Consider the following 15,361-nt stretch of genomic DNA (forward strand, 5'->3'; position numbering starts at 1 on the left):
GGCTGTTGCAGCCATTTGGGGAGCCAGCCAGCGGATGGAAGGTCTGTCTGTCTCTCTCTCTCTCTCTCTCTCTCTCTCTTTCTCCCTCTCCCTCTCTTTCTGTATCTCTGTCTCTTTAAATCTACCTTTACAAATAAATAAATCTTTTAAAGATATTAAACATTTAAAAAATCAAGACCAGGCAGACATCCCTGGGAAAGCTGTGAATTAGCATGAAGGTCTGAGCTAATCTTTAAAAAGAGACAGAGAAGAAACAGCTGGCTAGCAAGTTCTACTGGTTTTCTTTGTACTTCACCAGTCCCAGTTAAATTGCAGGTAGGATAGCTGACTGGATAGCCATACGTTTGAATAATTACTGTGAAGCAGAACTTAAAATGACCAATTTTAAAGAGCGTCAGTTACTCCGGTGTGCTAGCAGTCTTATCCTCCTCTTTTACATTAGGTATTCTGTGTTTCTGGTAAAGAACTTCCTTGAGATTTGGGTGGGGATGAGGTAACCCCATCATGTCTCCCTTCCAAGCCATAGAGAAGAGCATGCAACCCAAGACTGTCCAAACTCCTTGTATCTCTAAACATAGTAACTGGCACTGGATGGACATGTGACCTGAGCAAGACCAACAACTGAGTTCCTTAATCTTTTCTGCCAGAACTACGCTGACAGGATTTAAGCCAGGGTCTGTCAAATCTCACCGTAACCATTTCGTGAAAAACCTATCTATGATATAAAGATAAGAAGTCAACTGACATCATCTATATCCCTAGACCAAAAGTACTAGTTACATGAGTCAACACTTTTTTGTGCCTGCAAACTAATCTAATTTGAGCTCCTGTCACTTGCAACTAAAAAATCCCTTTGGTGAAAAGCCACTGAAAAAGAAGTGAGATACCCAGAGCGGCTGCCAGAGGAGTCTAAACAACACAATGCGGGGGGGGGGGGGGGGGGGGGGGGCGCTCTGGCACAGCGAGTAATGCTGCCGGCTGCAGTGTTGGCATCCCGTATGGGCACCGGTTCGAGTCCCAGGTGCTTCACTTCCAATCCAGCTCTCTGCTATGGCCTGGGAAAGCAGTGAAGGATGGTCCAAGTCCTTGGGCCCCCTGCACCTGGGAAGACCTATAGGCAGCTCCAGCTGTTGTGGCCAATTGGGGAAGAACTCTCCCTCTCTGCCTCTCCTTCTCTGTGTAACTCTTTCAAATAAAATAAATAAATCTTTTTTAAAAATGCAATGCAGAAGAGGAATTAACTCTCTAGATAGAATGAACTGACTAGGAAACAGGCAAAAGGCGGGCAGATAAATTTTCTCTTTTTCTAGACTCCTATCTACTCACCTGAGACACTGCCTCGGCCCATGGATGGCCCATGTCCGCAGCAAGCACACCTATCAAACAACCCCTGCCCCACCTCTGTGAAGCAGTGGCCAGAAGCAAACTGTACTGCCTTATATCGTCTCTCATCTTCTCTGCCTCACTTCCCTTTCCTCTCCTTCCTGATGCCCTCAGACTATGCCTCCCAGACAAAGCATCAATTCGTAAGACTTACCTCAGGCTGTTTTCTAGGAAACCCAGATTGAGAGTATCTACAAAAACCCTCAGCAAACATTAGGCTTAACAGTGAAACATATAATGCTTTCCCATTAAGATCATAAACAAAACAAGGATGTTCAATATTAACATAATGTTGAACAGAAACTGTAATAATCTGCCTGGTAATTAAAGGTAATAGTCTGCAAACCAAGATAAAAACATAAATCAGTTGTAAATGTTGGAAAGAAAGGAATAAAAATTCATGATTTCCAGATGATATGGCTGTCTACAGAAAATACAAAGGAAATCACAGACATGTTTTTAGAATTAACAAGAATTTAGCAAAGCATAGCTGAATTCATAAGACTGTTATATACCTAGGAATAAATGTAACAAAAGACATGCAAGAACCTTATAGTTTTTATAAAACTATAAAACCTCATCGCACAATATAAAGAAGATCTAAAAACATAGAGACACACCATGGATCCTGGATTGAAACTCAATAGTAAAAGGATGTCATTGTCCCCCAAACTGATGTGTATATTAAATGCAATTCCAATCAAATTGTAACACAGTTTGGGGTTGTCTCAGTACATTCTAAAATTTACTCAGAAATTCAAAGGGCTAAAGAGTAGCCAAGAAAAGGTAGCAGGAACTGGTCTACCAAATCTCAGGATTGAATATAATTAAAATCACTAATTATTGTTGAACAATATATAACTAGATCTGTGAAACGAAACAGCCATCCAGAAAAAGACTCCCACAGATAAGAACAGTTTATGATAGAGGCAGCAGAGTAGTTAATAGGGAAAAGATAATCCATTTAGAAAAATTAAAATTTTATACCATACACATATCAAGTCTGCATTGAATAAAAAAGGGAATATCTATGAAGTTGATAACACAGGTATCTTAACTACCTCAGGAAAAAAATATTTTTCTTTTTTTTTTTTGACAGGCAGAGTGGACAGAGAGAGAGAAAGAGAGACAGAGAGAAAGGTCTTCCTTTTGCCGTTGGTTCACCCTCCAATGGCCGCCGCGGTTGGCGCGCTGCGGCCGGCGCACCGCACTGATCCGATGGCAGGAGCCAGGGGCTTATCCTGGTCTCCCATGGGGTGCAGGGCCCAAGCACTTGGGCCATCCTCCACTGCACTCCCTGGCCACAGCAGAGAGCTGGCCTGGAAGAGGGGCAACCGGGACAGAATCCGGTGCCCCGACCGGGACTAGAACCCGGTGTGCCGGCGCCGCAAGGCGGAGGATTAGCCTAGTAAGCGGCGGCGCCGGCCAAATATTTCTTTTCTTAAAAACAAGACTTTATGTATTTGAAAGTCTGAGTTAGAAAGAGAGACACACACAGTGAGAGACAGAGACAGAGCCCTTCCATTCTCTGGTTCATTCCCCAATGGCCACAACAGCCAGGGTCGGGCCAAGGAACTCCATCCAGGTCTCCCACATGGTGGTAACAGCCTATGGACCTGGGCCATCTTCTGCTGCTCTCCCAGGCACATTAGCAGGGAGCAGAATAGCCAGACTTGAATCAGAGCTCTTATGCGATGCTGGCATCACAGGCAACAGCTTAATCCACTGTGCTACAACACTAGCTCCTGAAAAATATTTCTTAAAACAAGACCCAAAAAGTACTGATGGAGGGGGCAGCGTTTTGGCATAGTGGGTCAAGCCACCACCTTGCTATGCCAGAATCCCATGTGGGCATTGGTTTGAGTCCTGGATGCTCCACTTCCAACCTACCTCTCTGTTTATGGCCTGGGAAAGCAGTGGAAGATGGCCCAAGTGCTTGGCCCCTGTACCCACGAGGGAGACCTAGAAGAAAGCCTGGCCCAGCACCAACCGTTGTGGCCAGCTGGGGAAGTGAGCCAACATATGGAGGACCCCCCACTCCGTCTCTACCTCTCTCTGTAACTCTGCCTTTCAAAAAAATTAAATCTTAAAAAAAAAAAAAAAGAAAGAAAAGAACGGCTGGGGGTGAGCACTTAACCAGAGCTCCTGACTCCAACTTACCGCCAATGCAGACTCTGGGAGGTATCAGTGATGGCTCAAGTAATGGAGCAACTGGCACCCTTATGGGAGACCTGGATCACATTCCCAGCTTTTAACTATGGGCAGGACCTGGCACTGGCCCAGCCCTAGCCCCTGTGGCCATTTGGAGAATGAACCAGCAGATAGGGAATATCTCTCTCTCTCCCCCCACCCCCCGACCCTCTCCCAAATACATACCTTGAAAAAAAAAAAAGGAGACTAGCAAACTGTATTAAAACTGACTTCACACAGTTTCAAAAGACTCCATTAAAAGGATGAAAAACAAACCTCAGGGTAGGAAAATATATTTGTTATACAAATAATAAGTGACTAATATACTGGTTATATGTAAAGTACTCACACAAAATCATTAAGGGATAAAACAACAGGGAGTAACTACAAAGGATTCAAGTAGGCAATTTACAAAAGAGAGAATTGAAATGGTCAATAAGCTTAAAAAACTGCCTTCAATTTCATTAGCAAGTAAGTATATAAAAATTAAAACTTTTACAAGGAGATAGCATAATGAATCCGAAAGACAGGCAAAAATGAAAAAACTCACTGTACCAAATGAGGGCAACTATGTAAAGCAGCATTGTTCTGGGAGTATAAATTTCCACAAGGACTTTAGAAAAGTATGGCATTACCTAAAAAACTGTATAATAAATAAAACTGCTACAATGACCAATAAAATATCTATAACAAAGTAATTCCACAGTTGAGTATACCTAGAGAAACTCCTGCATATATCTATACCAGAATATGAGGGGTCTTCAGTTTGCAGAAAATGGAGTTAAAAGATAATTCAGGCACAAAAATTTTGAAATCCATGGATAGCTTTTTTCATAATATCTATTCCTATGAACTTTTAAAGACCCTTCTTATATGTATAGAGGAATATTGTTTCTAATAATCAAAAACTAGGCTGGCGCCGTGGCTCACTAGGCTAATCCTCTGCCTGAAGCGCCGGCACACCGGGTTCTAGTCCCGGTTGGGGTGCCAGATTCTGTCCCGGTTGCTCCTCTTCCAGTTCAGCTCTCTGCTGTGGCCAGGGAAGGCAGTGGAGGATGGCCCTGCACCCTCATGGGAGACCAGGAAGAAGCATCTGGCTCCTGGCTTCGAATCGGCGTGGGGCACCGCTGCAGCGCGCTGGCCATAGCGGCCATTTGGGGGTGAACCAATGGAAGGAAGACCTTTCTCTCTGTCTCTCTCTCTCACTGTCTAACTCTGCCTGTCAAAAAAAAAAAAAATCAAAAACTAGAAACAATCCAAATTGTTTCTACCTACTGTAGAATAAATTATAATGTATTTATGGAATTAAATACTAAACTGTAATGAAAATGAAATAACTTTAATTACTCGTAACATCATGAACAAATCTCACAAAAACAATTTTGAGCAAAAGAAGACAGAAAAGCAAACACACAAATCCATTTAAATAAGTTCAAAACCAGAAAAAACTATATTGCTTAGGAATGTATTCATAGGTGGGTTAAAGCGAGAAAACCTCAAAAATCAGGATGCTGGATTGGAGTGGTCTGAAGAATGGGCAAGATTTAGAAAAAAAAAAAAGGATGCATTAAAAAGAAAAAGAAAAAAAAATAGCAGCAGAGATGGAAATGAGCATAGCGTTTGTGGGGATATGGAGAAAAATCCAGACCGACTGGAAGACAAAATATAAACTACAGAATAAGTCAACAAGAGAAGGAGCAGATTATAGACGACCTCAAAATATGCATAAGAGTTTGGATTTAACAGTGTAAGAAGCCACTAAACACTATTCTTGAACAGAACACCATAATGATAGCTGCATTTTAGGAAGACTTACTTTGCAATGCATCTGAATTTAGGAGGGAAAGACTAGATCAGCTCTGACCCTGTTGGGGCCACAGAGAAACAGAATAATGAAACATATCTCAAGGTGGCATTCATTCAAACACTTCTATGTGTCCAATGTGCACTAGAGTCTGTCCCAAGCACTAGAGATAAAAAGACCTAGGCTTTCCATTAAAGAGCTCTGAAAAGCAGGGTTAATATAGGAAGAGGGGGCAGCGTCACGGCGCAGCAGATGGAAAATCTCTCTCTGCCCCTTCCCTCCCATCTTCCCTGCCTTTTTTTTTTTTTTTAAACAGGGGAAGGAGGATTGAGAAAAAAGCCAAAAGTTCTTAACCCTCAAGAGTTCATATAAGGTAAGCACATCCATATGAATCAAGGCTGATATGAAGAGAACAAGCCAGAGGTAGTCATGACTATCCCAGATACATGGAAGAAATCCATCTAGAAAAGAAAAGATGACCGGTTGTTGCTAGCTAGGAATGCCAGAAGACTTTTAATGGTTCTAATACGGGAAGGTAAGTACATAGAGGGAGGCGCTACAGTCTGCCAGTCCCAGCCTAACCCCTGTTGGACAGCTCCACACTACCCACATGGGTGCAGGTCCCTGGCTGCTCCAGGCCATCCACAGTGTGACAAATGGCGACGCCGTGACAACTACCTTTCCGTGTACCATTTAAACGCCTGTCCCTTTCTGTGCATCATCTAAACCTTTCAGTGCATCATCCAGGCCACTTTTGATGCAACACCGAATTCCATTCCCCTCTGGGAGTAAAGGAAATTGTAACTTCTACTATGTTGCAATTTAGAACAAGTGCTAACTGGAAACATCCAATCTGGCTCCAGGATGTGTTCCCTGTTTCCCATGATCATTAGATCATTGTGATGTCATTATAACAAAATTACCATGGGAGGCATGCCCATACTCATTATGCACCTGACCATGATACTTCTGCTATTTCCAAAATAAAGGGCACAGAAATGGGTGCCACCCAAGACCCACCTCCCAGAATTCCACCCCCTTTTGAATATTCAGTTAAGCTCCACCCATGCCTCCAGAGGGCATAAAGTAATGGCCAAACCTTGTTTGGGAAGGTGGGGGAGGGTCTTTGTAAGGATTTTTTCCCCAAGATTGGGGTTGTTTCTGTGTTTTGGGCCTTTTATTCATATTCATGTTCATTTTCTTTCTCTCTCTCTCTCTCTCTCTCTCTCTGCCCCTCCCACACTTAGTTATTTGCTTTGCCTTAAATAAAACCTGCTTTCCTCACAGCTTTATGCCTCCACTTCGCATTTTTTTCATGCATGGAGGGAAGAACCTGGAAAAAACCCAGCCAGGGACACCATTGCCCACAACAGTTCTTTGTTTCAGAATGAGAAAGGCAAAATAAGTCTATGATTTATGAAGAAGGTCCATATAAAGGAACAGATTGAAAATATCAGAAAAGAATGGGGAAAGTATGGGATCAAGCATATGAGGGAGTTGGTAACGTGTGGATTTCAAAGAACACTAAATATGGTTAAGCTTTAGGTAAAAATCTCTCAGACTCAACAGAAAAATGGCTAAATAATATACTCCCACAGTAGTATGCAAAGGTTAAAATTAAAAACTCATGTTATGGAGGAGCCCAAAAGGGATTGTGGGAGAAAGGCTCCTTCCTTCCCGTCTGCCGGCAGCCATCAGGTAAGCCAGGATGGGCACGTACAAGTACATCCAGGAGCTATGGAGAAAGAAGCAGTCGGACGTGATGTGCTTTCTCCTGCGGGTCCGCTGCTGGCAGTACCGCCAGCTCTCGGCGCGGCACATGGCGCCGCGCCCCACGCGGCCTGACAAGGCGCACAGGCTGGGCTACAAGGCCAAACAAGGTTATGTCATCTATAGGATTCGTGTGCGCCGTGGTGGCCACAAGCGCCCGGTTCCCAAGGGTGCGACCTACGGCAAGCCTGTCCATCATGGCGTTAACCAGCTCAAGTTTGCGCGAAGCCTTCAGTCTGTTGCCGAGGAACGAGCTGGGTGCCACTGTGGAGCTCTGAGAGTCCTGAATTCTTACTGGGTTGGTGAAGATTCCACATACAAATTCTTTGAGGTTATCCTCATTGATCCAATCCATAAAGCCATCAGAAATCCTGACACCCAGTGGATCACCAAGCCAGTCCACAAGCACAGGGAAATGTGTGGGCTGACATCTGCAGGCCGCAAGAGTCGTGGCCTTGGAAAGGGTCACAAGTTCCACCACACTATTGGTGGTTCTCGCCGTGCAGCCTGGAGAAGGCGCCATACCCTCCAGCTGCACCGTTACCGCTAACTCAAGTAATGTTTGTAAAATTCATACCTAATAAACCATTTAGGACAGTCAAAAAAAAAAAAAAAACTCATGTTAGCCTCAAACATTTCAATAAAAGATGAATGAAACAAATATGTTAGACAAGAGAAACAATCTGAAGTAACATCCTCTCAAATGAGAAGACATTAATTAATAAAAGGTCAACTCTGGACTGTTCTAGTCTCCCTCTATCACAAACACTGTAGCTCAGGAGCAAATAAGTTAGATATTCAGTTTTAAGAATTAGTCAGACGAGGCCGGCTCTGGGCACAGCGGGTTAAAGACCCAGCCTGCAGGGCCAGCATCCCATATGAGCGCAGGAGTCCCAGCTGCTCCACTTCCAATCCAGCACCCTGCTAATGCGCCTGGGAAAGCAGCAGAGGATGGCCTCCTAGGGCCCCTGCACCCATGTGGGAGACCCGGAAGAAGCTCCTGGCTTCAGATTGGCTCAGCTCCAGCCTTTGCAGCTGTTTAGGGAGTGAACCAGTGGATGGAAGACTTTTATTTATCTACCTTTCTCTTTAATAGTCTTTCAAACAAATAAAAAAAATCTTAAAAAAAAAAAAAAGAATTAGATGGATATAACAAAAGACTGGGAATTCTATGTGTCCAAATAAATGATACAGGAAGCACTGAAGTAGTTGATAACATATGGAAGTATAAATTGAAAGTAGATTCTGCAGATTGAAAGATTGGGGCTTCTGGCCAGAGTTACAAACAGATACAAGACTAAAAACAACTGAGACATTAAATAAAACTACATGTATGGAATCCTCAAGATTTTCCTCAGAAACAAAGATCTAATGGAAGCTTTTCATTAAATTCTGCTACTTGGACAGCAAAATAATACCTACCCAAAAAAGGAAATAATTAAGAAAACAAACATAACTTTGAGGATGCTGACAGTTACATTGTTAGAAAACCCGGAACTGGGGCCTGTGTTATAGCAAAGTGGGCTAAGCTGTCACTTATGCCAGCATCCCACATGGGCACAGGTTCAAGTCCTGGATGCTCTACTTCTGATCCAGCTCCTTGCTAATGTGCCTGGGAAAGCAGAAGATGGCCCAAGTATTTGGGGCCCCGCAATCCATGTGGGAGACCTGGATGAAGCTCCGGGCTCTTGATTTTGACCTGGCCCAGCCCCAGCCATTGTAGCCATATAGGGAGTGAACCAATGGATGGAAGATCTGGGGGGGGGGGGGGGGGCGGGCGCACCTGCCTGTTTGTAAGTCTGCCTTTCAAACAAAATAAGTAAATCTGAAAGAAAGGAAGCAAGTAAGCAAGCAAGCAAAGAAACCTGGGACTAGCACAGAATATAGTCAAACAGTACAAGATCCTGGGCCAGTGTTGTAGCGCAGCAAGTTAAGCTGCTGGCATCCCATATGATTATAGGCTGGAGGTCCAGCTGCTCCACTTCTGATCCAGCTCCCTGGTCATGTGCCTGGAAGTATTTGGGTCCCTGTTACCCATATGTGAGACCCAGATGGGTTTCCATGCTACCAGCTTCAGCCTGGCCCAGGCCCAGCCTTTGTGGCCACTTGGGAAGCAAACTAACAGTTCAAAGAGCTCTGTCTCTCCCTCTTTCCTTAACTCTGCCTTTCAAATTAAATACATAAATCTTAAAAAAAAAAAAAAAAAATGGAGGCCGGTGCCGTGGCTCAACAGGCTAATCCTCCGCCTTGCGGCGCCAGCACACCAGGTTCTAGTCCCGGTTGGGGCTCCAGATTCTGTCCCGGTTGCCCTTCTTCCAGGCCAGCTCTCTGCTGTGGCCAGGGAGTACAGAGGAGGATGGCCCAAGTCCTTGGGCCCTGCACCCCATGGGAGACCAGGATAAACACCTGGCTCCTGCCATCGGATCAGCACGGTGCGCTGGCCGTAGCGCGCCAGCCGCGGCGGCCATTGGAGGGTGAGCCAACAGCAAAAGGAAGACCTTTCTCTCTCTCTCTCACTGTCCACTCTGCCTGTCTAAAAAAAAAAAAAGAGAGAGAGAGTTTAAGATCGGAAATCAGAGGACTAGGGTTTGAGTCTCAATTCAGGCCTTACATTCTCATCTGGATAACTGTAATAATAATGATGAGAAATACAGGATTAATAATAGCAGTAGCTAACACTTTTTGAACACTTAAGCTCCAAGCACAGTTCTAAGTGTTTTGTGTGTATTAACTCATTTCATCCTTACTTTAACTTGATGGAGGTCTTTATCCCCATTTTTCTGATAAGAAAAGCAAGACATAGATTGGATCAACTGTTTAGAATGACATGGATGCAAAATTTCAACCTGGACCATCTAACTTCAGATCCTATATCTATATATTTTTCTGCCTCTTTGAGTTATGAAATAAAGAGTAAAGAGCTTTAAGTATACTCAAATGAAAGAATACTCAAATGATATCAAGTGATGGGATAAAATAATTCAAACAAAATCCTAGATCATCGATCTACAGTCAACATTACATAACTTCATAAACCTTATCCTCAAAAAAGCAGGGAGAAGACAAGAGGCAACTACTTGCTAAGGACAAAATATACATGCTGCTTTTCTATGGTGAGATGAAGCAAGCAGTATAATCAGTGATATAAGAAAAAAAAGAGCTCTCAGAAATCACCAAATCAGAACCTCAAACAGCTAAAAATTAATTGAGCCAGAAAAGAGATCTGTATAATTATTTTTAATGTAAAGGATACGGAACAGTCATGAACTATTTAAAAAAAAAAATCTTCAAATAACAGGGAACTTTTCATAGAGCGACAAATGTCATATGTGCCCATCATAGAAAAGATTATCACTGCCAAGAAAAGGTCCTAACCTACATTATAAATACTGTAATTTTAAAAATAGTTGATAGTCACTAGGCACTTACTATGTACAAAGAAAGTACTGTTCTAAGCACTTTAAAGGTACTGATTTAGTTCATTCTCATAACACACTAAGAGGTAAGCCCTTCTAATATACCCATTTCAGATTAAACAGAGAGAGAGAGAGAGAGAGAAAGAGGCAGAGGGAAGTAAGTTGCTCAAATTTACCCAATGAGTGGCAGTGCCAACATGACAGACCCAGTCCATCTCCAGAATCTGTGCTGTACTTCCTCTAGGAGGAAACTAAGCAGCAGAACAACCAATTTCTTCAGAAGCATTATTCAACCATTTGGTTACAAGGAGGAAAGAATCTTTTACAATAAGCAGATAAGAATTCATCACCTTTAACAGTTCTGTCCTCAGCTTTTCCTCCAAGTTAACAGTACTTTCTCAGGGCCGGTGCTGTTGGCATAGTGGGTGGGTGGAAGCAGTGGAAGGTGGCCCAAGTGCTCGGGCCCCTGCACCGGCATGGGAGACCTGGAAGAAGCTCCTGGCTCCTGGCTTCGGATCGGCCCCGCACTGGCCGTTGCAGCCATTTGGGGAGTGAACCAGCCGATGGAAGATCCCTCTTTCCTCTCCCCTCTCCCTCTCTGTTCTCTGCCTTTCAAATAAATAAGTAAATATTTTTTTAAAAAAAGTACATTCTCCCCAGACAATCTCATCAACTCCCCTTGCTTCAATGACTCCCAAATCTAGATCTCCAGTCCAAGCTCTCTTCTGTGCCTTAAACCTGCACCAGCATCCTAACAGATGCTGCTCTTTGAATGGCTCCTGAGTCCCTCAAAACCAGCATCTCCAAAACTGAATCATCATCTCCATCAAACTTCACTCCCCACTCTCAAAAACGCTTCTTCCTGCTAAACCCTCTTACTCGCTTGGCCAAGGTAAAACCCTGAACATCATTTCAGTCTTCCTCACCTTCCATATCCAAACAATATTCATTACCTCCTAATTGTCTCTCCAATCAGTGCATACATCATTATGCCCACTTCCTTCATTTTGTAACTTTACAAGGCTATCCTTATTTGCATTTTGTGGTGTTTTGCATAACTAGTTATCTTCTTTTCTTGTGGTTTTTCCTGTCCATCTGATGACAAACTACATTAACAGAAATTATACAAGGGTATTTCAAAAAGTTCATGAAAGAGTGGAATTAAAAGATGTTTATTCTGATGCAAAAAAATTTTTTCTGAAAGCCCTTCATTGTTTTTCTCTAATACACATTTTTTCATGAACTTTCTGAGGACTTTTTATATACATTTCTACCTAACTCTTTGCACTGGCCAGTATAATGTTTTTAGAGACAAATTTTAATTCCAATAAAGATAAGTGATATTAAAAAATTGGTCAACTGGGGCCAGCGCTGTAGCATAGCAGGTTAAGTCACCACCTGCAGTACCAGCATCCCATATGGGTACAGGTTCAGGTCCCAGATGCTCCACTTCTGATCCAGTTCCCTGCTAATGTACCAGGGAAAGCTGCTGAGGATGGCCCAAGTGCTTGGGTCCTTGCAGCCACGTGGAAGATCCGAAAGAAGCACCTGGCTCCTGGTTCCGGCCTGGCCCAGCCTTGGCTGTTGTGGCCATTTGAGAAGTGAACAAGCAGATAAGAGACTTTTCTCTGCTTCTGCCTCTCCCTCTCTGTAACTCTACCTTTCAAATAATAAATAAATCTTTTCTTAAAAAATTGTCAATTTTTTTAAAGATTTATTTATTTATTTGAAAGAGTTACAGAGAGGCAGAGGTAGGGAGAGGGAGAGGTCTTCCAGCTTCTTGTTCTCTCTCCATCTGGCTGGAATGGCTGGAGCTGGGCCAGTACAGAGCCAGGAGACAGGAGCTTCTTCTGGATCTCCCAAGCAGTTGCAAGGGCCCAAGGACTCGGGCCATCTTCTACTGCTTTCCCAGACCATAGCAGAGAGCTGGATCAGAAGTGGAGCAGCCAGGACTCGAACCATTGCTCATAAGGGGTGCCGGCACTGCAGACGGCAGCTTTAACCGCTTTGCCACAGCGCCACCCCTAATATGTCTTTTTTAAAATAGCACTGCCTTTGGGGCCAGGGCAGTGGCATCGTGGGTTAAGCTACCACCTGAAGTATCAGCATTCCATAAGGGTGCCAGTTTGAGTCATGGATGCTCAACTTCTGACCCAGCTCCCTGCTGATGTGCCTGGGAAAGCAGTGGAAGATGGCCCAAGTGCTCGGGCACCTACACTCACGTGGGAGACCCAGATGAAGCTCCTGGTTCCTGGTTTTGGTTTGGCCCAGCCCTGGCTGTTACAGACATGTGGTGAGTGAACCAGCGAATGGAAGACCTCTCTGTCTCTCTGTAACTCTGCCTTTCAAATAAATAAAATAAATCTTTAAAAAAAAAGTAGTCCTGTCTTCAGAAATAAGACCTAGTTATTTTACCAAAAAAAAAAGGGCAATAATTTCCTATCTATCTGAACTCTCTAGGATATACTAATTATTACAGTAGTTCAATGGCAGCTGATACAGACCATGCATTATGCTATGCAACTTACACAAATTATGACATTTAACATTCAAAACAACCCTATGAGTTGGTTACTATTATCAGCCCCATTTTCCAGATGAGGAAACTAAAATTTAAGAGAGTTTCAACAACCTGTCCAATATAACAAATCAAAAAATAACAGAATTCGAACTCATGGCAGAGTCTGGCAGTAGAGCCCATGTTCTCCACAGCTTGCTATTTTGCCTGTTAGGGAGAAAACCGGAACATGTTTCTAAAACACAAAAAGGAAAAGACACAAAACTTGTATCAAAAAGTTCCCAATGAAAAACAAGCCCAAAGAGAGTAAGACTATGGAAATCAGGCAGTTAGGAAAGGGCCTTTTAGGCAGGTCCAGAAACATTTAAGTAATGTCAGCGAAGTACTAAGATTCAGAGCCACACAACACAGTCGTCCTGGAAAGGGGGGCGGGGGAGGGAGGGTATTTCATTCAAATGCTTGCTTTCTTGGGACATCATAAGTCACAGAAATGTGGCTTTACTAAAAACTAAAAACGCATAGGGCCTTGTCCTTAAGGACTTTTCACAAAGCAATTGTACAAACACTAGTATCCTCCACCCTACTTCAATATGGGGGGTGGGGGTGGCAACCAACCCCTACAAGTAACGTCTCGCCAACCTCTACCTCGATCACCTGCTTTCCTCCCGACCCCTCCATCGCGACTCTAAGGAACCCTGCCTATCCACCATCCATGTTCCCCCAGAGGTGGCGGAGGAGACGCCGGCGCACCCTCAAATTCCCTGCTGAGACCAAGCTGCAGCCCACCATTCGCCCAGCCTTTGGCAGCCGCACGCCGAAGGTGCACACGACAGCTCGCAACTTTTCATGGTGGCCACGCGCTTCCAACCGTGGGGGCCCGAGCCCCGTGTGTGCCGGGCTCCGGGGTGCAGCGCGGGTTGCTGTCAGGTCCCTCGCGAAGCCAGAGGCGTGAAGGAGCGGCGGCCTGCCCCCGCCCCGCCGCCCCCAGCCCTCACGCGCGCCGCTCCTTTTGTTGGGGTGGAGAAGGGCGGACCCCGCACCCCGCCCGGGGATCGCAGGGGGTGGGCGGGGAGAGAGGTGGGGGCGCGACGCCGCCGCGGGCCCCAGGCAGCCCGGGGGTGGGAACACAAAGAATGTGAGAAGCGCCCGCCCGCCCGCCTCCCAGCTTCCCCCACCCTCCCTTCCAGAAACACCGCGAAACTCCAGGCCCGGGCCGCCGAGCAGCCGGCGGGGGCGGGCGCGCTGGTCCGCGGCCCTCGGCGCTCCGCCGGCCCGCGCGGGCTGCAGGCCGAGACCCGAAGGCGGCGCGAGGCCTCGCCGGTGCCCGCAATAACCGCAAGCCGGGTCCGCGGGATCGCGGCGCCGGCGCCGCCACACCCACCCGCCTCCGAGGCCCGGCCCAGGAGGACTCGCGGGCTCTCCCCACGCCCGAGATTTACCTGCTGATCTTCTGGGCGAAGGCGCGGCGCTCGGCCATGGCTGCTCCGGCGGCGGCGGGCTGGGCGCGGAGCGGCGGGCGCGTGCCTCCTCGCTCGCGCTCCCTCCCTCGCGGCCTCCGCCAGTCTCGGCTCCGGACCCGGGAGGCTGGGGCTGGCGGCCGGAGCCGGGAACGAGCCCTGCCGTAATGCTCCTTAGAGGCGCGCACGGCAAAGAAAAACCGCTCCTTCCCTCCCTCCCCCTCGCCAAGCCCAGACGTCAATCCTGGCGGGAGCCCTGGCTTCGCGAGGCGGCTGTGGCCGGCGCGAGCCGAGGGGAAGAATGGGGCGTGGAGGAACCGAGACGCCAGCCTCGGTCGCCTCTGTGCCGCGGGCCCTGCACGCCCGAGAGGACTCGGAGAGAAGCCAGAGAGGGCCGGCGGCGGCCTTTTGAGACAGGAAAATAAGATGACTGAACGCGCAGAGGGGGAGCTTGCCTTTCCCGAAAAGGCAGGCAAGGAAATGGAAGATGGGTTTTGCCTGGAGGGGAGGGGGCCTGCCTTGCTGCCCTGGGTGGCTGGGTTTGTGCTCCTGCAGATTGAAGCACGTTTCTGCTTCGACCTTGGGAAAGGGGTCTGACAGGACGAACAGTGGGTTTTCTAATAGAAAAAGAGCTTCCTCCTGCAGAGGTAACAATAATAGTTGCTTTTGTGGTGCACAGCCAAGCTCTGAATGAAAATTGTACATGCATGAGTTTCTTTAATCTTCACAACATGCTTTGAAGTTACTATCTCCATTTTTAGAGAGAAGGAGATTGGCTCAGAGAAGCTGAACGACTGGCCCCAGGAGGCACAGATAGTAAACT

General features: G+C 45.9%; 2 protein-coding genes across 3 annotated transcripts in view; one reads left to right on the top strand and one right to left on the bottom strand.

Annotated features, from left to right (window-relative positions):
- Positions 1 to 14,702, bottom strand: part of DOCK7 (dedicator of cytokinesis 7) — a 248,232-nt gene extending 233,530 nt beyond the window's left edge. For both annotated transcript variants that reach the window (XM_062191451.1, XM_062191452.1), the window contains exon 1: positions 14,521 to 14,702. In XM_062191451.1, coding sequence (XP_062047435.1) covers positions 14,521 to 14,558 — 38 coding nt within the window. In that variant the 5' untranslated portion in view covers positions 14,559 to 14,702. The remainder of the gene's footprint in view (positions 1 to 14,520) is intronic.
- LOC133760777 (large ribosomal subunit protein eL15-like) lies at positions 7,048 to 7,753 on the top strand. Its single transcript, XM_062193376.1, has one exon. The coding sequence runs from the start codon at positions 7,086 to 7,088 to the stop codon at positions 7,695 to 7,697; it is 612 nt and encodes a 203-aa protein (XP_062049360.1). The 5' UTR covers positions 7,048 to 7,085; the 3' UTR covers positions 7,698 to 7,753.
- Positions 14,703 to 15,361: the final 659 nt, after the last annotated feature.

The sequence above is a fragment of the Lepus europaeus genome, chromosome 5 (genome assembly GCF_033115175.1).
Source record: "Lepus europaeus isolate LE1 chromosome 5, mLepTim1.pri, whole genome shotgun sequence".
In the NCBI taxonomy this organism is placed as follows: domain Eukaryota; kingdom Metazoa; phylum Chordata; class Mammalia; order Lagomorpha; family Leporidae; genus Lepus; species Lepus europaeus.